The 21,504-nt window shown below is 52.3% G+C and overlaps 9 protein-coding genes across 9 annotated transcripts; 3 read left to right on the top strand and 6 right to left on the bottom strand.

The window, feature by feature from the left end:
• Window positions 1-72: 72 nt before the first annotated feature.
• Window positions 73-3,849, top strand: AYO20_07240 (hypothetical protein; the record flags this gene model as incomplete). Its single annotated transcript, XM_022645527.1, has 2 exons — window positions 73-3,579; window positions 3,670-3,849. 2 exons carry the CDS (start codon window positions 73-75, stop codon window positions 3,847-3,849), a joined length of 3,687 nt encoding a protein of 1,228 aa, XP_022498566.1.
• A 288-nt stretch (window positions 3,850-4,137) lies between these two features.
• AYO20_07239 (hypothetical protein) lies at window positions 4,138-5,179 on the bottom strand (the record flags this gene model as incomplete). Its single annotated transcript, XM_022645526.1, has 2 exons — window positions 4,138-5,074; window positions 5,136-5,179. 2 exons carry the CDS (start codon window positions 5,177-5,179, stop codon window positions 4,138-4,140), a joined length of 981 nt encoding a protein of 326 aa, XP_022498565.1.
• Window positions 5,180-5,493: 314 nt separating this feature from the next.
• On the bottom strand, window positions 5,494-6,774 carry AYO20_07238 (hypothetical protein; the record flags this gene model as incomplete). The annotated part of the gene is made up of 5 exons (XM_022645525.1): window positions 5,494-5,609; window positions 5,707-6,093; window positions 6,159-6,489; window positions 6,551-6,633; window positions 6,687-6,774. 5 exons carry the CDS (start codon window positions 6,772-6,774, stop codon window positions 5,494-5,496), a joined length of 1,005 nt encoding a protein of 334 aa, XP_022498564.1.
• Window positions 6,775-7,897: 1,123 nt separating this feature from the next.
• Window positions 7,898-9,459, top strand: AYO20_07237 (hypothetical protein; the record flags this gene model as incomplete). The annotated part of the gene is made up of 2 exons (XM_022645524.1): window positions 7,898-9,314; window positions 9,386-9,459. 2 exons carry the CDS (start codon window positions 7,898-7,900, stop codon window positions 9,457-9,459), a joined length of 1,491 nt encoding a protein of 496 aa, XP_022498563.1.
• Window positions 9,460-10,482: 1,023 nt separating this feature from the next.
• Window positions 10,483-11,232, bottom strand: AYO20_07236 (hypothetical protein; the record flags this gene model as incomplete). The annotated part of the gene is made up of 3 exons (XM_022645523.1): window positions 10,483-10,642; window positions 10,702-10,859; window positions 10,921-11,232. 3 exons carry the CDS (start codon window positions 11,230-11,232, stop codon window positions 10,483-10,485), a joined length of 630 nt encoding a protein of 209 aa, XP_022498562.1.
• Window positions 11,233-11,826: 594 nt separating this feature from the next.
• Window positions 11,827-12,990, bottom strand: AYO20_07235 (hypothetical protein; the record flags this gene model as incomplete). The annotated part of the gene is made up of 5 exons (XM_022645522.1): window positions 11,827-12,169; window positions 12,233-12,302; window positions 12,403-12,773; window positions 12,825-12,876; window positions 12,957-12,990. 5 exons carry the CDS (start codon window positions 12,988-12,990, stop codon window positions 11,827-11,829), a joined length of 870 nt encoding a protein of 289 aa, XP_022498561.1.
• An 883-nt stretch (window positions 12,991-13,873) lies between these two features.
• On the top strand, window positions 13,874-14,700 carry AYO20_07234 (hypothetical protein; the record flags this gene model as incomplete). Its single annotated transcript, XM_022645521.1, has 2 exons — window positions 13,874-14,141; window positions 14,336-14,700. The coding sequence occupies 2 exons, from the start codon at window positions 13,874-13,876 to the stop codon at window positions 14,698-14,700; spliced, it is 633 nt and encodes a 210-aa protein (XP_022498560.1).
• Window positions 14,701-15,019: 319 nt separating this feature from the next.
• On the bottom strand, window positions 15,020-17,579 carry AYO20_07233 (hypothetical protein; the record flags this gene model as incomplete). Its single annotated transcript, XM_022645520.1, has 8 exons — window positions 15,020-15,061; window positions 15,125-15,500; window positions 15,563-16,062; window positions 16,138-16,344; window positions 16,401-16,900; window positions 16,961-16,979; window positions 17,041-17,483; window positions 17,537-17,579. 8 exons carry the CDS (start codon window positions 17,577-17,579, stop codon window positions 15,020-15,022), a joined length of 2,130 nt encoding a protein of 709 aa, XP_022498559.1.
• Window positions 17,580-18,461: 882 nt separating this feature from the next.
• Window positions 18,462-20,317, bottom strand: AYO20_07232 (hypothetical protein; the record flags this gene model as incomplete). Its single annotated transcript, XM_022645519.1, has 5 exons — window positions 18,462-18,599; window positions 18,674-19,007; window positions 19,058-19,557; window positions 19,622-19,828; window positions 19,889-20,317. The coding sequence occupies 5 exons, from the start codon at window positions 20,315-20,317 to the stop codon at window positions 18,462-18,464; spliced, it is 1,608 nt and encodes a 535-aa protein (XP_022498558.1).
• Between the last annotated feature and the right edge of the window lie 1,187 nt (window positions 20,318-21,504).

Below are 21,504 nucleotides of genomic sequence, written 5' to 3'. Positions count from 1 at the left end.
TGGCTGGACCAGGCCCGCCCTTCCACAAACAATTGCACAACCCTCTCGATCTAGGCTTGCCTTTGGCCAGCCATGGACGATTTCACCTCCCTCGAACTGCTGTCGCTCGTTTCCAAAGTTACCTCCGAACTACAAAACCACCTAGGAATTAACGACAAAACCCTCGCTGAGTTTGTCATCGACCAGCACGAAAAATGTGGAGGCAACCTGGAAAAGTTCAAGGAGGACTTAGCGGGCATGGGGGCGGAGTTTCCCAACAGCCTGGTCGAGAGCATCGATCGGTTGATCAAGGCAATGCATCCCAAGTACAAAAAGACCCAGAAACAATCCGCGCAGGCAAATGGCTCTTCCGACATGGACGAGCTAGATGCGATCGGTCGCAAAGCGAAAGTCTTTAAGGGGCTTGCTGTTCCAGATCGTGACCAGTCCTGGACCGACTCCGAGGATGATATCGCTGCACAGAAGGCAGGTCGGACAAAACACCTAGCACAGGACGATACCTTTGCACTTCTCGAAGGTCTTGCAGGAAAATCGAAGCCCGGTACGAATGGACATACCGAAAGAACCAGAAAGAGGAGTCGCAGTCCAGATCGGGATGACTATGCAAGGAACCGGGAACCAAGGCGCAAATACTGGTCTCGAAGTCCCAGCCCTCACGAGGAGAAAAGGTCACGAAGACATCAAGACCGTGATTATGAAGACAGGTCCGCCGGTCGTAGAGACCGCTACGATGAGAGGCAGAATGGCCACCACAAGAGCAGGAGACGCGACTACGACGAAGATGAAGATTTCCGAAGGCCGCCTCCTCGTGAAATCGATGAGCTCCCCGTTCTCTATAAAGTCTATGATGCAGTGATCAATGGGATCAAGGACTTTGGCGCATTTGCTAGTCTTCAAGGTGTCAAAGGCAATGCCAGCGGGCTTATTCACGTCTCTGCCATTCAGGAGGGCGCTAGGGTCAACCATCCCTCTGATCTTCTATCTCGTGGACAGCACGTAAAGGTCAAGGTTGTCAAGATGGAAAACAACAAAATCAGCTTGTCGATGAAGGAGGTTGATCAGGTTACCGGGCAAGATCTTGTTCCGTCAAGGAGAATAGCCTCCGGCGCTAACATGGAGAGTCTCAACGGTGCGTCGTCGGAAGACCGTTATGGAAATCTGGGCAGCACAGTCCCCGTCATCGAAGACAATTACACTTCAAAGTCGAGCAAATCCCGGAAGAGATTGACATCCCCCGAACGATGGGAAATCAAGCAACTCATCGCCTCAGGTGCAATATCGGCGCATGATTACCCTGATATTGACGAGGAATACAATGCAACCTTGAACGGAGATGACCAGTTTGAGGAGGAAGAAGACATCGATATTGAGGTCCGGGAAGAGGAGCCACCCTTCCTCGCAGGTCAAACCAAACTGTCCTTGGAACTGTCACCCATTCGAGTTGTGAAGGCTCCTGAAGGGTCACTCAACAGGGCAGCCCAAGCTGGTACAAACCTAGCTAAGGAGAGGAAAGATCTCAAGCAACAGGAAGCAGCGGAGCGGGCGGCAGAGGAGGCATCCAAAGTCGACCTCAACGCACAATGGCAAGATCCGATGATCAATCCTGAGCAGAGAAAATTCGCATCAGACCTGCGACAAGCCCAGCAACAATCGTCTCGAGCTATTGAAGCAGTGCCCGAATGGAAACGAGCCACCCAAGGTAAGAATCAGTCTTATGGCCGCCGGACAGACATGACCATCAAGCAGCAAAGGGAGTCACTTCCAGTCTTTCATTTTCGCAAACAGTTGCTCGAAGCTGTTGCTGCGAATCAGTTGCTTATTGTGGTTGGAGACACTGGTTCTGGCAAGACAACCCAGCTCACCCAGTACCTTGCTGAAGCCGGGTACGCTAACAACGGCATGATAGGCTGTACGCAGCCTCGGCGTGTCGCCGCCATGTCAGTCGCAAAGCGTGTGTCTGAGGAGGTCGGCTGCGAGTTGGGAAAAGAGGTCGGCTATACAATTCGTTTTGAGGATCGGACGTCGCCGGCCACCAAGATCAAATACATGACTGACGGAATGCTTCAGCGAGAGATCTTACTGGACCCAGACCTCAAGCGCTACAGCGTCATCATGCTGGACGAGGCACACGAGAGGACCATCGCCACGGACGTTTTGTTTGGGCTGCTCAAGAAAACGTTGAAGAGGCGACCGGACCTGAAGCTGATTGTCACATCCGCCACTCTCGACGCAGACAAGTTCTCCGAGTACTTCAACCAATGTCCCATATTCTCCATCCCCGGCCGAACATTCCCTGTTGAAATCATGTATTCCAGAGAACCGGAGGAAGACTACTTGGACGCGGCGTTGACTACTGTCATGCAAATCCATCTTACTGAACCACCCGGTGATATTCTTCTGTTCTTAACTGGACAGGAAGAGATTGACACCAGTTGTGAGGTTCTGTACGAAAGAATGAAGGCTTTAGGACCTGGTGTTCCTGAACTGGTCGTTCTGCCCGTCTACTCCGCGCTCCCCAGCGAAATGCAGAGCCGGATTTTTGAACCTGCGCCACCTGGTGGTCGAAAGGTCGTTATTGCTACGAACATTGCCGAAACATCAATCACCATCGACGGAATCTACTACGTAATAGATCCCGGCTTTGTGAAGCAGAACGCCTATGATCCCAAACTCGGAATGGATTCGCTGGTTGTGACCCCAATCTCTCAAGCACAGGCCAAACAGAGAGCTGGTCGAGCAGGTAGGACTGGTCCAGGCAAATGCTTCCGCCTATACACCGAAGCAGCCTACCAGTCTGAAATGTTACCTACCTCTATACCAGAGATCCAGCGCCAGAATCTCTCCAATACCATTCTGATGCTCAAAGCAATGGGCATCAATGATCTCTTGCATTTCGACTTTATGGACCCACCACCCACGAATACTATGTTGACAGCGCTGGAAGAACTTTACGCACTCTCCGCCCTCGATGATGAAGGTCTTCTCACACGACTCGGACGCAAAATGGCCGACTTTCCCATGGAGCCCTCCTTATCAAAAGCCCTAATAGCATCCGTGGATTTGGGTTGTTCGGAGGAGATGCTCACCATCGTGGCAATGCTCTCCGTGCAGACAGTGTTCTACCGCCCGAAGGAGAAGCAACAGCAAGCCGACCAGAAAAAGGCCAAGTTTCATGACCCCCACGGAGACCATCTTACACTACTAAACGTCTACAATGCATGGAAGCAGTCTCGGTTCAGCGATCCTTGGTGTTTCGAAAACTTTATTCAAAAGCGTCAAATAGCGCGAGCCCGGGACGTCCGCCAACAACTCGTCAATATCATGCAACGGTACAAGCATCAGATTGTTTCCTGTGGTCGCAATACGCTCAAGGTTCGACAAGCACTCTGCGCCGGGTTTTTCAGGAATTCAGCACGGAAGGATCCGCAGGAGGGTTATAAAACCCTTATTGAGGGGACACCCGTGTACATGCATCCTAGTTCTGCGTTGTTTGGAAAACCGGCTGAGCATGTCATCTTCCATACGCTGGTGCTGACGACCAAGGAGTACATGCACTGCGCGACTGTGATTGAGCCGAAGGTATGTGCCATATTTCCCTGATCCCCTTTCCACCAGTTTACTTCCCTGTCGGATTTTTTGACATTGTCCGATGCTGACTCTTGATTATAGTGGCTAGTTGAAGCTGCCCCGACGTTCTTCAAGGTCGCTCCCACGGATCGCCTCAGCAAGCGCAAGAAGGCGGAAAGGATTCAACCCTTGCACAATAAATTCGCCAGTGGAGATGATGATTGGCGGCTGAGCGCGCAGAGAAGGCAAGGTAAAGGAGGTGGCGGAGGTACCTGGGGTTGAACGAAGCAGTTTTGGAACGGGATTTCCAGTTGTTGGGTATGTTGACTCCGAGTCGATATTGCTGGATATTGTGCCCCAGGGGGAATCTTCTCGCTCAAGGGCGCGTGAATATGAGTTCAGAATAATAGAACTCAGCAGTACAAATCACAAAATCTCAACTGCAAGACTCGTATGTGTGCGTAGATGGGAATCATTTTTTCATGATGGTATACCTTGAGGACAACCACCTTTTCCTCTCTGCTGAGATGTTCATTCCGCCACCGCTCTAATATGTCCTTCTTTCCACCTTCATACTACCGGTATCATCCCAGCCTTTCTCTCGGGTTTCTCCTTGAAGATGTTCTTGACAGGTTTCAAGGTCGGAGGAGCGGCCACCACATCCTGTAAATTCGTCTGCCTGCCCAGTTGGCCTTCCTCACGCCGCTTCTTCTCCAGTATCTTCCAAGGGTCCGCGTCGTCGACGTCCCTCGCACCGCCGCCACTGCGCTTCTTGTTGGCCTTCTTCCCGCTTTTACCCAGTGTCGACACCTGCGTCGACGGATCGATCCCGGCGCCGAGCCACAGGACCTCGTCCTCCTCTTTCTTCTCCGCCAGCTCTTCCTCCTCTTCCTCCCGCCTCTCCTTCCGTCGCTGGTCTGTGGCGCGCCACTCACTCTGCATCCGCGCCAGTCTCTTGTTGTGTTTCGTGAGTGGGGTCTTGATCTTCTCCAGTCCTGGGATCGCGCTGAGGCGTGTCCGGTGTTTGGGGAGCGAGGTCAGGGGCAGGGATTGGTCCACCCGTCGCGAGTACGAGGCGAGGGACTCGCCAGGGAGGATCTTGGGGATGTTCGCCGCTTTTGTGGTCGTTGGCGCAGGGTCGGACTGCTCTGTCGAAGCCGCCGCTATGGCATCGTCCCCCGGCGTGTCAGGCTCCGACGCCGCCGAGTTGTTGGTCGGTCTTGATTTGTCCTCTTTCTTCTGCTTCTGCTTCTGTTTCTTCTTGGAGATATTCCCATCGTCCAAGCCCGAGGGTATCCTCTTCCCGCCTGGCTGGAAGGACATTAACCGCCTAAAAGCCTTTGGGGTGTCGTCCTCAAAGGCCGCCCTGTTCTGTCCATCCTGCTTCTTTTTCTGCTGCTTCCGGGCTTCTTGTTTGCGCTTCTTGTCCGCGTCCGACGTGAAGATGGACTCTTGCTTCTGGTGAACGGTCAGGGTCCGCGCCCGCGACGTGGGTGGTAGATCAAAGCTAGGCTCTTTGTAAATAACGAATTTCTGGGCCTTTTGAGTGGGCGGAGGGCAATACGTACTTTGAATCGTCGTCGGCGCGCTTGCGCTTGTGTTTGTGAGGCATTTTGAGGTTGTCGTTTTTTAAAAACCTGTACAACCTATATTGAACTGAATTTACGTTTGTATCTACCTGCGGCAAGGCATGATGGACGGAGGGAAAATTATTGGCGAGGCTGAGTGCGGAGACCGTCGAAGGAAAATTTACCCCGCACCGCAGCCTCGTATTCCGCCACACTTTACGTCTTGCGTGGTCTTTGACGTGTAGAACGATTCTTGAGGTTCTGGAGAGGCCAGTTAGCAAGTTGTCTTTCTTTTGACATTGACCGCTCTACTGGTTGTATAGTCTCTATTTTTCTATGCGACCCTAGGATCACCACATCAGTTGGTGAAGAGTCTGATGCCCCAGTCATGAATGTGGTCAATTGTCCTTCCCTTGCCGTTGGGAATTTCCAGCGCATCGAGGACTTGCATATCTTCTGACGACAGCTCCCTGACTGCGAGATTCGATTTGATTCGGGCTAGCAACGCCGGGAAAGTGTCAGCCATTCCCTATCGACCAATATTTGTGCGAGGGAAAATGTGCACACGAACCTTCTGTCTGGCTCTTTCCGAGAGGGACGGTGCCCCTCTGGACAGCCCAGCTCTGCAGCAACTGTCCGACGTCCATGCCGTTTTTCTCGGCCAGCTTCACGACTGTGGGGTCTTTGAGCAGTGTCTTTCCATCCGCTTTCTGGCCCGCGAACGGAGAGTAGCAGGTGACCAGGATGCCGTGCTCCTTCATGAAAGTGATGAGCTCGTTGTTTGGGAGCCATGGATGGACCTCGACCTGGTTGCAGGATATGGGCACGTCTTGCGCGTACGGCAAGAGTTCCTTGACTTCAGCGATGGAAAAGTTGGAGACGCCAACCGCTCGTGTCTTGCCCGTTGACACGAGTTTTTGCATCGCTTGCCACGTAGGGACGTAGCTGCCTTGCTGACCTGTTGCAATGGTCAACGACATCCGTCAATTATTGGCCATGGGACTGTGTGTCAATGTAACATACCGGCTTGAGCCGCGATATTGCTGGTGGTATGTTCCCAGTCAAACACTGCTTTATCGGTGCCTGGTTCCACCAAGATTCCTTTCTCCGTCTTGGAGACGTAGGCACGGCTATGCGCATTCTCAAGGGCGTCTCGCGATATCGGTTTGAATGCGACGGGCCAGTGCGCCAGGAACAAGTCGACATAGTCGAGGCCCATCCGTTTCAAGCACTGGTCCAGGCACAATTCCACATTCTCGGGCGCAGAGAAGTGTGGCCAGAATTTTGTCGTGATGAATATTTCGGATCTGGGGACTCCTGATTCTCGGATTGCCGCTCCAACTTCTTCATCGACCTTGGATTAGGAGTCAGTGCTGGATCGACCGTGAGGATTTTTTAAAAGGGTGGCATCATACACCATACATCCAAGCACAATCCAAATGTCTGTATCCCAGTTTCAGAGCCGTCAACGTAGCGGCTTTACACCACCCTGGATCACCTTTGCGGAGGTCAGACGCGAGGGACAAATATCGGGTTATATCCGAGACAAACCTCCACCCCAGATACCAAATCCCACGGACGGGATCTGAATAGTCTTCCCGCCTGCAACTTTTAAGGGGAAATCGACTGGGAGGGCCATATTTGAAGAGACTAGAGGATGTAATATACTCAAGTTTGTGGTTCTACCTCAGTTGATGGTACGCCAGGTGTGTTCAACGGCAAGATATTCCAGTAGAAGGTGCTATCTCAGATATTGCCAGCGCAGGCTCCGTACATCGGACGATTGACCAGTACGGTAGAATACAGCTTTGAGCCAATCAGAAGCGTAGCAGCTGCGATAGCGGGTATAACAGGTCAAAATCAGCCAAAAAGCATCGATTCTTCGGAAGGGCCATTTCAGGAACAAAACGTGATGTCAAAGGGCGTGAAGGAGCGAAAGGCCTAGGCACAAAATCTACTAATCAGGAAGAACATCAAAGGGTGTTTGCGATCCGAAAAGAAGACAAAGACATCTTCCATATCCCGGGTATATGGTATCGAACACCGGAAAAGGATGAATGTGAAAACGAAGACGTCCAATCGTAAGATGGTCAAACAGCACAAGGCTGTCATTCAGCCTTGCGCCGGCTGGGAATGAAGGACTGACGTAATGGAACCATCTGCGGTGAAGGGCAGCGACGGCTCGTTGACTTCGGGGAAATATCGGACAAAAGATGTTCCTCTTCGCATTCTGTGGCAGGTCTTTTTCATCCTCTTCTTCAACCCTGTAATTATTGTTTCAATGCTGCAGTCCACACACACACATTCACCGCATCTGGCTCAAATGTGGCCTTTGTCACCGGCTCCTCGGGATAATGACGTTGGCGTGCAATTTAGTCAGCCAACAGGGCCGCAAAACATCAACAGCCACCTCACGGATTAACGCGCAACATTTTCCCCAAGGCTGGCTAATCTTTAACGCGAGGCTATTGCCTGAATTTTTGTCCACAACCAGTGAGAGAGGCACATCCTATGAAGATGGACTCCTCTATCGTCAGACACGACGCGGTGATGATGATGGTGATGGAAGGTTCCGACGTAGGGGGAGCAAGGCGAGATCAGAAACGCACCACGTCTTCTGGAATAGATACCTGAGTGGCTCATTGAAAACGCTTCACTGTCCGATACAAAAGCCAAGTGATGTCCTGCCTCCACGGTCGGTCAGCTCTCCAATCCCACCAAGTCCATTGATAATCCTTCTTCAATAATATTCTCTGCCCAACATGATCGTCGCCGGACCTCATAACCTCTATACCCTTGCAGAGGGTGCTCCCCTCCCTCGAAACGACACCAGCGTCCAAGTCCGCAATAAGCAAGGTGGCGGTCTCGTCCTTCTTCAAGACACCCAGTTGATCGAGACACTTGCCCACTTCTCGCGCGAGAGGATCCCAGAAAGAGTCGTGCATGCCAAAGCAGCTGGTGCCCGGGGTTATTTCCAAGTCACCCATGACATCTCGGACATTACTGATGCAGACTTCCTCAATGGAATCGGCAAAAGGACAGAGGTCTTGACTCGAATCTCGACCGTCGGGCCCGAAGCTGGTTCCGCCGACACTATCCGTGACTTTCATGGTTGGGCTATCAAGTTCAAGACTGCAGAAGGGAACAATGACTGGGTGTTCAATAACCAACCCGTCTTCTTCGTTCGAGACCCCATCAAGTTCCCCTCGCTCAACCGCTCTCACAAGAGACATCCTGCTACGCACACCTCTGATGCAGACATGTTCTGGGACTTTCATGTCGGTTCCCCCGAGTCCATCCATGCCTTGATGTTCCTCTTCAGTGACCGCGGCACTCCTGCGTCTTTGCGCTCCATCAACGGTTACAGTGGTCACACCTACAAGTTTACGAAGAAGGATGGCTCCTACCACTATGTCAAAATCCACATCCACGCTGACGGAGGCATCAAGACCTTCACCAACGACGAAGCCATCAAAGTCGCTGGCGAGAGCCCTGACTTTTTGACCAATGATCTTTTCAACGAGATTGAAAAGGGTAACTATCCCTCTTACACCGTGTCCATTCAAACCATCCATCCTGCCGATGTAGCCATGTGTCCAGTCAACATTTTTGATATGACCAAGGTGTTGCCTCATGAGCAATATCCTCTCCGGCCCGTGGGCAAGCTAGTCTTTGACACCAATCCTACCAACTACTTCGCCGAGATTGAGCAGGCCGCTTTTACACCATCGAATATAGTCCCTGGTATTGAGCCCAGCGCCGATCCCATGCTGCAGGCGCGGATGTTCGCCTATCCCGACGCCGCCCGCTACCGACTCGGCGTCAACTACCAAATGCTACCCACTAATGCTGCCAAGGTGCCAATCTACGTCCCGACCGAGCGCGATGGTTTCATGAACTTCAGCACCAACTACGGTCCTGACCCGAACTACATCAACAGCTCCATTCATCCCACGGGCTTCCACACCGCAGGCGTATCAGAGTACAAGCCGACTGAGGAGTTTCTGAGTGGACCCGTCGTGTTCACTTCTGATGTGACCGACGACGACTTCAAGCAGGCCCGCGCCTTGTGGACCAAAGTCATGGCCAAGCAGGAGGGTGCGCAGGAGAACTTCATCTCCAACATCGCCGGCAACATTGCTGGCGTTAAGAGAGACTGGCTCCGCGAGAAGGTCTTTGGTAAGTGCCCTTTTCTACTTCCCACCCAAGCGTACACCTGATACAATGTCTAACGAATCCATTTCTTACAGAACTATTCCGTCGCGTAGATGAGTCCCTGGGCAAACGCATCGAGGAGGCTGTCAACAAGATTGTCAAGGCATGACTTTAATGGTGTTATGAACCCTGCAAGCAAACTTTGGCGTTGGGGGTATTTCTGGAGCGCTTCATCGCTACAGATCAACTGGGAATACTTTTATGCAGTAGTTCTTTTCATGAACAATGGAATCTGACTTTGTCTTCCATGGAGAGGAAAACAACCTAACCGTCATTGTTGACCATAGGCTCTGGTGTTCCCCGGCTCTACAGGTGACTTTTATTTGGCCCCATGATCTTCGCTCCACAGAAGCCGCCGTTCTAGTGTGTTTGGACGGAATGACCACAGAGACTGTAGATGTCTGGTGAGTGCGTTTATCCGACAAATGCGGCGCTTTTAAAGACCTTTATTAACTCGATCTAGAGTCTTGGCGCCCCTCATTCAAACAGCCCGACACCTCATTCTTGACTTAGTCGTGCAAATTCTTTCCACACGGAAGCTCTGCAGTCGGTGTGTTCCGGCACTGTGACTATGTTGTCTGTAAGAAATGCGTATCATGGCGTGTTGCCCTGCTGAAGGAAGTGGAGTAACGTGGCTCACGAAACCCTGAAACTCATTCCTAGATATTCATCAGATGGACTCATTGTCGCCGACCACTAACTACCTATCACCTTTGCTGAAGCCGAGTCCGTTACTTTCAAGAAAAAATGTGCAGCGTACGATGGTATATTTGTGCAATGATAGCATCCATCCATAGGTAGGTCCTGGAAGGAACGAGCCGTGCTGATTCGAAATTGCCCATTCTTCACTAAGTGATTTGACCGTGACACAAGACTTTCCCGGTCCCGGCAAGCATATCTCATCCAAGGAACGACCTGTTGTCCATATATCCTCACCCACTCAGGCCAAATTGAGAACTCAGCCGTTCGTCACTCGGATATCGACAAGTCCTTGGCGCGCTGCAACGCTACTGGCCAAGATATTCCGCGGTTGATCCCACATTCTTGGATCCCTCGGAGTGTGTACAGTATATCCGTATATGCTAGAGTGCCTTTTCTCACACTCACGCGGCCTCCTCGTCCGGCCTTGCCGTCATCCCCCTCTAGCGTCGTCCCCTTCGCCCGACTCCACATCTGCGCCAAGGACGAACGCCAGCGTCACAGCGGCGATGTTGACCGTGATCTGGAACTGGAGAAACTTGGCCACGGTGTCGTTGACGCTGCACCCCCACATTTGACAAAGAGCCGGCACACTGCAGAAAGAAGGCGGATGACGGTTCCCATACATTTGCGTCCCGAGTCGAACGGGTACATTTGCACACCATGATGGTTGGCACGCTCCACTGCACAGCTGGTCATTCCAAGATGAGTCTGTGCCATGCTCAGCAAGGCCACCTCGGTCTTGCTACCAATGAACGCCTTTTGGCCATCCTCCTCTCCCTCAAATGCCGTCGAGTTGACGACGATGGTCTGTAAGAGGAGACTTTGGAAGGGGGCGGACATCAGACCGAAGAGACATGCAAAAGAGAACGACGAGCCACTCTCGTAAGATTGCCAGAACTTCTGACTTTTGGCCCACGAGCCAGCAAACACAGTCATCCTGTTCTGGGTGAGCGTTCCCCGTCTTGTCCGAGCAGATGGTCGTCGCATTACCCATGGTCTCACACGCCCTGAGCACGCGGACGAGATTGTTCTCTTTCACCACATGTCTGGTTGCGAATGCGAGGGCCAAGGTCACGGCGAGAGCAAGGCCTTCGGGCACCGCCATGACAATGATGGTGATTGCCAGGATGAGAATGTCGAGAAACTCAGCCGCCTTTTCAGGGGCTGGATTCCCCGTCATTGCCAAAATAGTAAAATGGTTGAACGTTCCTCCAAAGGCATTATTTGCGACCAAACATTTCGGAACAGGTGTTCTGATCGCCACCGCATTTGTGCTGCTGTCTCCAAACTTCAAACAGTAATCTCCTCCATGAGAAGCCTAGTCGTGGCACGAGGAGCACATGTAGACTAGATAGAAAAGAGTCACTCGCTCATTTGTTTTAAGACTCATACCAGTGTCAGGGACTTGCGGCTGGTGGGTTAAAGGATATTTTTGACGAACTTGAAATGCGTAACTGAACAAGTGGCGTACCATGGCGGTTAGAAGGGGTTTTCAGGAGTCACCTCATACGATTAAGATTGGGAGGTGGAGAGGTGGTTCTAGGCGTCATATGGTGGAAATGGGAGGAAAGGTCTAATACGTAGGAATCGATCCGCTGTGAGGGAATTCAGGGAAGTTTTCTACTGCCCCCTACTGCTAGAGGTTTCGTTCAGCCGCCGGCATATATCTCAGGGCCGTCTAGATCCTCACACGACACCTATTTCCAGACCGGTTGGTAACATTTAGGGAAAGATATTCAGCAATGCATTAATCTGTCCTTTTTCGTCGTAATGATCAGCGCACTACCTGATGCAGAGGCCGGGCGAGCTCCAACGTCATCTCAGCACTGCGCTCCGACTCCTTGTTGATGAATGCCGGAGGCTCTCTCACAACACTCCCAATCTTGGGCGCAATCTCGATGATCGCGCCGGAGAGGGTGTTCGAGCCCAGCAGCCTCTCGACCTCGTCTAGCACAGTCTTCATCTCGATCAGCGGGACGCCGGCGGCCTCGATCTTGTCGAACGCCTCCGCGGTGTTCAGGCCCGTGCGGATCTTGTTGGGGCAGATGACGTTGATGAAGATCTTCTCCTCGTCGGCGAGGTAGGTGCCGAACGAGCGCACGAAGCCGACCTGGGCACTGTTGCGTGTGAGCCTCTCATATTTTGCTGGGTATTGATTATGGTGGGTGTGCTGCTCTTACTGTCGCGCTGCTGCGCACATGGGGACGCAAGGCATGCTGTACAACCCTGATACTGAACCGAGCACAATGACTGTGTGGTACGGTAAAACATGAGTATTTGGACCGTACTGATGGAGACCAATCCTTTCAGGAGCAGGAGACCATGATCTGATCTTCTGCGAGAGACTTACTCTTGCCGCGAAACCCAAGCTCATTCACCGCCTGCCGACGAAATTGCTGCAAGGCCAAGCTGATCGTGTACAGAAAGCCGTTCATGTTCACTTCAAACGCTCGAAGATCTGGCGGTTGAAAGCCCGTCGACGCTGGGTTATTGGGGAACGTCCTGGTCTCGCCGACACCCGCAATTGGGAAGATATAGTCGATCCGCTGGAAATGAGACACTGCCTTTTCAAATCCCTGACGCAGGGAGTCCCAGTCTGCAACGTCGACGACAACGGGCAACAGCACTGTCTCGTCTTTGTTCAAATTTTCGCTCAAGGATCGCAGGCCATCTTGGCTGATGTCCGCAACACATACTCTGATGCTGTTGCATGCAACGAGACTGGTTAGAGACCAAGATAAGGACCAAATCATCATCTGTTTTAAAACGCACCCTTTTTGAAGCAGCAGCTCTGTCACTGCGCGACCAAGGCCGCTTGCACCACCTGGTCACTGCTCAGCATGCAAAATCTGTGTAATTATTGCAGGGAAAAGAGGAATGTCTGAAATTGAACTCCATGCGTACCTGTAATGAATGCTGTCGCTGCTGCGCCATCCATAACGTGTCGCCGGCTGGCTTTTGTTCCACTTCTTCCTGATCGCTGACCACCAAATGATATTCCTAGTGTAGAGATGCAGTCACCGAGTCAACTTCCCCAGGCCTTGCTCTCTTCTCGAGATAACAGGACGTCATATGGTTAACTTTCACACATAATTGTCCAGAAAACACCACACGTTCTTCAGCGGTCTTCAGCAGTATGCTGGCTAGTAGAACACCACCCCGCCAACTGATGGGCCAAAGTGGGTCTGTGGAGCACCCGACTGACAAGCTAGACCTGATCGAACCGGATAGACTAGTGAGTGGAGTGGAGTAACCCGAACCGATACGGTTAGTATGCTTTGTCTCCACAAAGTGTCTTCCAGCGCAACAACTTTGCAAGGACCTCGTCGAGGCGTCGGCTGCGAAGAGAAAAGAGCAGATACTATCACTGTCAGCAATGACTGAGCTCCTCCCAGGCCGGTAAGAATGCCACGTCCCGATTGACCGGGACAATACAGTCTCCGTGCGAGGTATAGCTAAGTTCGCCTCTATTCTGAACATCGGTTCCAAGGAGGCCGAGGTGCGGAATGCCAACTGTGTATGGTCGCGCCACACGGTTTGGTTTGCTCTCGTTGTATTGCATTGCATTGCTGGTCCCGACTTGAAACTGCCGGTCAAAGTGGAATGTTCATTCATTCACTCTTTCACTCATTCACTTACTCATCCCTACCCAGTCTTTTCAGTGTCGAAGACTCACCTTGTGCCTCGGTGCATAATCACCAATTAATCCTCCCCCCCTGAAGGGCAAGTCGCCACATCTAGCCATAAGCACATCGAAATTGAGCAACTGGTCTTGCACTCGAGACATTCGTATTATCTCACTAGGGCACAACCAGAAAAACATGACCGCCAACAACCATTCTGCCGCTGACGCTGCCGACCAAGTCGACCCAGCCGCCAAAATCCTCCCGCCCAAATACCTCGCCCACGTCGTCCTGCGCACGGCCAATTTCCGGCCCATGGTGGACTTTTGGGCGACGTTCCTCGGCGGCTCCATCACGTACGGCAACGACAAGCTCGCGTTCATTACCTACGACGAGGAGCATCACAGGGTAGCGATTCTGAATTTGCCCGAGTCGGGGCCCAAAGACGCGACGAGTTCGGGGTTAGGTACGTACGAGACACTGAGCACCACGCACTTGACGTTTTGATACTTGATACTTTGTATATCGTCGTTGGTTATTGGGTCATGAGATGGAAATATTTTTTGTGTGTGTGTCCTGGTACAGGAATATTGTTCACATACGATCACGAGGCTCAACCCGCATCTTTTTGCCGAACAAGTATCCGCTCTTGTCGACTAGCTGACAAGGCCGACCCGCCAACAGAACACGTCGCCTTCGGATTCAGCACGATTGACGACCTCGCCCTGGCCTACACGCAACGCAAGGCCCGCGGCATCGTGCCCGGGTGGTGCGTCAACCACGGCCCCACGACGAGCCTGTACTACAAGGACCCGGACGGCAACAAGATCGAGATGCAGGTCGACAACTTCGCCACGGTGCAGGAGGCCACGGCCTTCTTCCACACGGACGAGTTCGCAGAGAACCCCATCGGCGTCGACTTTGACCCGGACGAGTTGGTCAGGCGGCTCCGCGACGGGGAGGACCGGAAGGAGATCCTGAAGAGGCCCAGGACAGGGCCGCGGTTGAATTATAAGCGGTATTAGGAAATTTCGTACCTCTAAAAGAAAGGGTAGAAATCCGTGAAATGGACAGGGCAGTGTCAGGATATACATGTGCAGAATTGCAAACTTGTTGATCTCGAAATGTCCATCCTAGTATAGTAGACGCCGAGAAACCGCGTTTGCTCGCTTCAGTCTAGGAGGGTGCAAGACGTTGGTTTCATCAATCAATCCGATTCATTACTTCGTTTTGTTCATTGATCATACATGAATTCCCAAGACATCTTCCGGCAGAGGCGGTAGTGACGTATCAGGCAACCACAAGAGCGAGTCCCCCCAACTTTCGAGTTCCATGTCCATCCGATTAAATATTGACATCGGCTGTGAGAGAGGAAGGTCGTGTTAGCTGAGAGCGGGATCAAAAGAAGCTGGGACAGTAAAAGGCAAGAAAAGGAAAGGGGAAACGTACATCTTCCGGTGAGGTCATATGCATCATCAGCCCATCAGTGACTGCTGCAGCACCGGCAGCACCACCAACTCCTGCCGATTTCACTGCTTCTGTGCCCGCTCCGTCTCCGACCCCTCGCATGGCCTTGGACCATGATCCGGTGGTTGTCCGCCGCGCGGTTTGTTGTCCAGCCTTCATGACCGTGAACCGAGCCAAGTTGACCACGTCCCTGGCGAACGGGAAGTGTAGATCCGCAGAGGCGAATTCGACATAGTTCATGTGGCCGGCGACCATGTCCATGAACTGGATGTCGGCGCCCACGGCCGGCCTGTCGGGGAATTTGAGGACGTGCGCAAAGAGCGCGATCAGCGCTGTCAACGGGAACACGTAAACCAGGCTTGGGAGAAGTCAACCTAAAATGCCCAAAATACTTCAAGAGGGGCTGCAGGGCGCGCTCACCATTTTGGAGTCGACGGAGTAATGGCAACATGGCGAAGATTCCGGACAATATTACGGGCCGCTTCGGCCACGACTTCGGTGCACTGGCTGATAAAGTCACGAGCTTCGTCGTAATGCGTCGCTTCAAAATGGATTGGCAGAGTGTTCCAGAAATTGACCATGACGGAGTTGATACTGATGGTACTTCCGTAGTATGAAAACAATAGATATAGAGTCTTCATGGGGTGGAGGTCGCGAGGAAATTCGTTGGTCGTGGTGTCGATCCTCACTGTGGTCGGAAGTGACTCATACCACTGGTCCAGGGTTGACTGCAGCGTCGTGAGGATCCTTTTCACCTCGTGAAAGCTTTGCTTGGACTTGCGTAGTCGTGTGATGGCTCGGGCGATGCGGCCGGATATCTGCGCATGCTTGACAACGTGGACAAAATAGTCCAAGTTCGTTGCATTGCCATCAATGGGTTTCTCGGGCAGTTGACAAGTGATGTCGTCGTCATCGATTGCCTGCACACAGCGTAATCACGTAGGTCAGAAAACATGTAAAGTCTTACACGATGTGCGCCGGTCTTGTCAGCTTACCAGCGGCCGTGCAGATCTATAGACGATGTGTCGTTCGTAGACGAACAACGACCACCATACATGGCTGCGCAGTTGTAGCGCCGTATCCGGTAAGTTCCAGGCTGTCGCGGGCCTCGTATGGAGGCCTTTGGACTCCGCCAGTTTCATGGCGTTGAGACATAGCATCCAGTCCAGCGCTGGGCAGCCAATGCATTCAACGTACATGCTCTGGTGTCATCAATCAGTGTCCTGCCCGGGGCGAGGAGAAGGTGTCCAACGCTTACCATTGCAGCAAGTGCCTGAATCGCCATCAAGCTCGTCCGGCAATAAAGCAATTTTGAATGAACCGAGAGAGCGTTTGTGAAGTATCCCCAACCCGGACCACGGGCGTAATGATAGTCGGCATAGGACTTCTTCCAGGACTGCACTCGCCAGCCTGCCGCGTAGATAATGTACCGCAACGCGTACCATGCTGGGTCCTGGTCCACCGTCGGCGTGTGCTCTTGTTGAAAATGGGCCCGTAATAGGTTTTCAAATTGTGGACGGTACACCAAGCCGATGCTGCCTTCGACTGATTCTTCAAAATATGCACAGGTGTATGCCCATGCGTCCGCCTCGCCCGGTTCTGGCTCCTTTGCTGTCGTGGTGAGATCTTCCAGCTTGAGTCGGTAGCATACATCGCTTGCTAGTTTTCTTGCCGTTTTTTCAAAATCGGTACTTCCTGTCCTGCGACAAACCCACTCTATTCCGGGCTTTGAGCAAATAGAAATGAATGACCCGAGCCCTGTCGGTGACGATTAGGCCACATTCCTCTTTCCGTCGAGGAAACTTCACAAAGACATACCGTGATACTCAAATGTCATCTGTGAGAGCTTGTTAGTAGTGTGCTCTACTGGAGCCTGTTTTTGGGGGCTGTTAACACACCTCCTCCTCTGGAGGTCGCATGGAGATGCCATCGTCTTCCAGTGTGCTGGAGAAACTGGACAGCGTTGGCGTTGAAGGAACTGGAGGATCATCACTGACTTGGGCGGATGACTCGCGCGGAATGTATTGTTGGTTGTCCACAGCACGGCCGTCGTCAACTGCGACGGAAGGCATAGGGGAATTCCTGCGATAGATGTTGGAACTCCAACTACCGTCGGGACGGATATCCTCTTGTTCGCTGCGCGAGATAAACGGCGACTGCTGAAATGTATGAGGTTCGTAAGCAACATTGGGAACTGAGACAGGTTCAACCACGGCTTCAGTTGGTCCGCGTGGTGGCATATCCTGAACCGACCCAATCAACGTCTCATCGGTATGATTGAAAAATGTCTCTAAGTGAGATAGTCTCTCCTCCATGACATTGAAATCGCCTTTCCGTGCGCCTGCTCTACGACGAGGACACGAGGTGTACAGACACTCTTGGTGAAAGTCCTACCATAATTAATACAAAACAGTGTTAGATCAGCCGCTGGAGCCATGATGGCTGGCTACTCGATTGACCTACCAGACAATTTGTGCATGGACGTCCGCCGTTACTTGCGATACATGAGTCGGGGTGATCTTAGCAGTAAAAAGAGGATGTCCATACCACTTGATCTTCTTTGCGCGACATGAATTGCAGGCCGTCGCACACCTTGCGCGACGTCCCAAGGAGCTCGACATTTTTGTTCTACTTGGACGATATTGTGCGATTAGATCGTGGATGATGACGGGAGTGAGTTATTGTCAGCCAGGTGGAGTGGATAGCAGGGTAGATTGAGAGTGGATGGTGGAGGCAGAGGAGAAACCATGAGGTCGAGGCACATGCAGTGGAGGCGCAGGCGCAGGCGGGAGGCGATGGCGGGGGCGGAGGCGAAGGTGAAAATGACGAGGTGCATCGACGCACATCAGGTCAGGTCAGGCGTTATGCGTTCCGGCCATGGAGACCCCACCATCTTCACCTACGAGCAGCACGGACTGACCTGGAGCCGTCCCGTACATGAGGGGGACACGGGGGACTCAGGGGCCACAGAGGTGACCGGGCACCTGGGTTGGCGCCTAGGTGCCCACCTGGAGGGGAGAGCCACTAATCACTAGGGACTGCCTTAAGCGTCTCTAGGCGGGGTCAATGCCTAGCGTTGCCTAGTGCGATGCTCTGATTAGCCCGTAGCCACACCCAGGCTGAGATTGACTTTTACTCGAGTCGACGCCATCGATCAGGACGGTGGGAGTCAAACCATGACCAAATCATAGTTTCGCCATTACAATGTCAATACGCAAATCTGCTCAGAGACCAGACGAGTACAAGCTCAAAACCTAGCCTTGCCGCAGTAGCAATTAGACTCTGACGCCGAGGCCATCCAATCTGTCGAGTAATACATTCACATGAAGGAGTTGGACATGATATCGAGAGCAGGATTCCCTAGTACGTCGCCGAAAGACGTGTCGTCCCCATCCGGCCATTGTAGCAGGGTTCCCCAAACTTCCTGGTCAGGATCCATGGTATGAAACAACTCGGGCTGTGTGGTTGAGCATGTTAGATAGACGACCATTAAATAATCAAAAAGCAAAGCGTAAAGAGCGGCAACCTTACGTTGTCAGATGGTGCTGCGTTATCAAACCGCACAGACTCTGCAGCTTGTGTGGCTTGGCCTTCGAGCTGGCTGGCGACATGACTCTGTGAGAAAGGTTCCTTGGTAGCGAACCCATCCCCTCTAGCCGCCCTCGCGACGGCTGAGCGTGCTAGGGTCGTGACCTCTCTGGCAAAAGGGAAGTCGAGATCTGCCGACGCGAAGCCGACATAGTCGAGGTGTCCGGTGACTGTGTCCATGAACTGAATATCGGCGGCGACTGTAGGTAGCTTCGGAAATTGAAGCACGTAGATGAACAAGGTGCTTAAAGCGACCAGAGGCCATTCATAGACCAGACTACCACGACATCGTTAGATGCATCTTCAATCAGAATCCTGGAAACGTACGCTTTGGGGCTGGAACGAGTAACATTGATATGTTGCAGACATCGAATGATATTCCGCGCCGCTTCGGCCACGATTTCCGTACTGTTCCAGACATGTTTGCGGAACCTATCCTTGTCGTACTCACCCGAGAGGGCAGGTACTTCATTCCAAGGACGAACCAGCATCGAATGCAGCAGGATCAGCCTGGCTTGATAGCCACAGTATAGGAACAGAGCCTTGTAGGGATGGATATCTGGAGGCAAGGAATGGGTAGCAGTATCAATCTTGACCGATGAAGGAAGTGACGAATACCAATCCCCAAGGGCCGAGTCCAATTGGGAGATGGAATCCACTATCTCCTGAAAGGTAGGAGTTGCCCTTTTCAACCTTTTCGTCATCCTCCAAATACGTCCAGAGATTTGGGCCAACGTGATAGAGCCGATAAAGTAGTCCAGGTCGGCATGATCGCCCCCTGGCTGATCGGTCGGTAATTGACATGTAATGTCATCATCGTCAATGGACTTGACCTCGTGTTAGTCGCGTTATACTTGCGCGGTGCTTGTCCCGGTCTTGCTGATCACTTACCAGTGGTCGCCCAGACATGAAAGCTGTATGTCGCTCATAGATATATATCGACCACCAAAGATGAGCTCGAGTGTGAATTGCTGATTGGTCCAGGTCCCACGCGAGTGCGGGCTCTCGGTGTAGACCTTTAGACTCTGCTAGCTTCATGCTGCTGACGCACAGCATATACTCTAGCGAGGGGTTACCAATGCCATCCACATACATACTCTAAAAGTTGGTCGTTAGTAGTCGCACGACAACAACAATATAAATGGGGAGGACTCTTACCATGGCAATGAGGGCTTGCACAGCCATAAGCCCCGTTCTGCAGTAGAGTAGTTGGGAATGGACTGAGAGAGCGTTCAGGAAATATTTCCAGCCGTCACCATCAGTGTAACAAAAGCTACCGCTCGTTGTATGCTGGGAGAGATGTCTCCAACCAAAGGCGTAGATGACGTTTCGCAGTGCATACCATGCCGGGTCCTCTTTCTCGGGAGGCGGTAGTGGCAGTTGACTGAAATGTGCCTTCAGATGGGCTTCAAACTCGGGACGGTGAACTAGGGCGTGCAGACCCTCCACGGTATCGTCAAAGTACGCTGCAACAATGGTCCATGCAGTGTTGGGGTCTGGTTCGGGCGCAAGTGCTGTCTTTTGAATGTCGAATGGGTCCAATTTCAGCATTCGGCAAAGATCTCGCACCAGCCTCTGGGCGGCCATTTCGAACCTCTGGTTTCCCGTCTTTTGACAAACCCACTCTACCGCCGACTTGGAGCAGATGGACAAGTACGAGCCGTGACCTGTGGCTACGGTCAGTACGTGGGAAGGGCGTGTTTAGCGAAACAAGGTTACCGTGGTATTCGTAACTCGTCTGCCACAATGTCAGCACCACAGATCTCAAACATGATAATCATATTCAAATATCTCACGTGTTCTTCTGGCGGCAATGGACAAGTGCCATCATCCTCCCCTTGATGATGCGCGTTGTCCAAGCTCGATACCGAGGGAACTTGGACAAAAGAGTTGCTGGTGGGTGGTGATATCACCATGCTCGAGGCCGAGATTGAGGTTTGATGTACATCTCCAGTAGATTCCAGCGATGGCTGGCAGCGCAGTATTGATTCTGGGCTTCGGTTTGGTATTGGGGAAAGAGCCTGTTGCCCCGAGATTTCAAGATGACGGTCGTCTGTTCTAGAAGAAGCGGAGTCTGAAAAAGTCGAGAGTGTTTTAACGAGTGGTTGCCTTGTGAGGTCTGACCGAGATCTGTTTGGTGCAACTTGTGTCGACACCGTCGTCTGATTTGGCAATAGACGCTCGACCCTGAAGAAACTGTCTTGAAGGGTTCCGATGCCCCGTTTTGAGCGGGCAGCTGCATGTCGAGAGCGGGCAGCAAATACGCATTCTTCCCGGTAGTCCTCGTGTCGGTCAGTTGGCGGCACATCTTGCTAACGTCCGGTCAACTTACAAGGCAGTTCGCGCATGGAGATCGACCATTGCTTGTGTAGGTCAGCGAGTTGCGATGCTGTAAGTCTGTATCAGGGGTATATAGCCTACCATCTTATCTTCTTCGCCCTACACGAAGTACAGGCGATGTGGCATCGAGGCCGGCGCGGTATTGTAGGTGGCTGCGATTCTTTGGCCATGAGAGCGGTAGAAACGGTAGTGCCTGGGACGCCAACAGTTTTACCACGCAAGTGCTGACTTGAACTCATGGTAGAAGGGTGGTGGTGAGCTAGGATTCCGCGTAATGCAGAGTGGAGACGGAGGAACGACTGTGGTTGTCGTTGTGGTTACGGAATAGTGTAGGCGTAACCAGTCGCATGGGATTGGGATGGGGATGCTGGAGGGGACGAATGAGTGTCTGTCCCGAGTCCGTGGTACTGTTCTGTACTATGACAAGATGCCAA

The sequence above is a fragment of the Fonsecaea nubica genome, assembly GCF_001646965.1.
Source record: "Fonsecaea nubica strain CBS 269.64 chromosome Unknown Scaff49, whole genome shotgun sequence".
Taxonomy (NCBI): Eukaryota; Fungi; Ascomycota; class Eurotiomycetes; order Chaetothyriales; family Herpotrichiellaceae; genus Fonsecaea; species Fonsecaea nubica.
The sequence above is the reverse complement of the archived record's forward strand: the minus strand, read 5'-3'. Positions and strand labels throughout refer to the sequence as shown.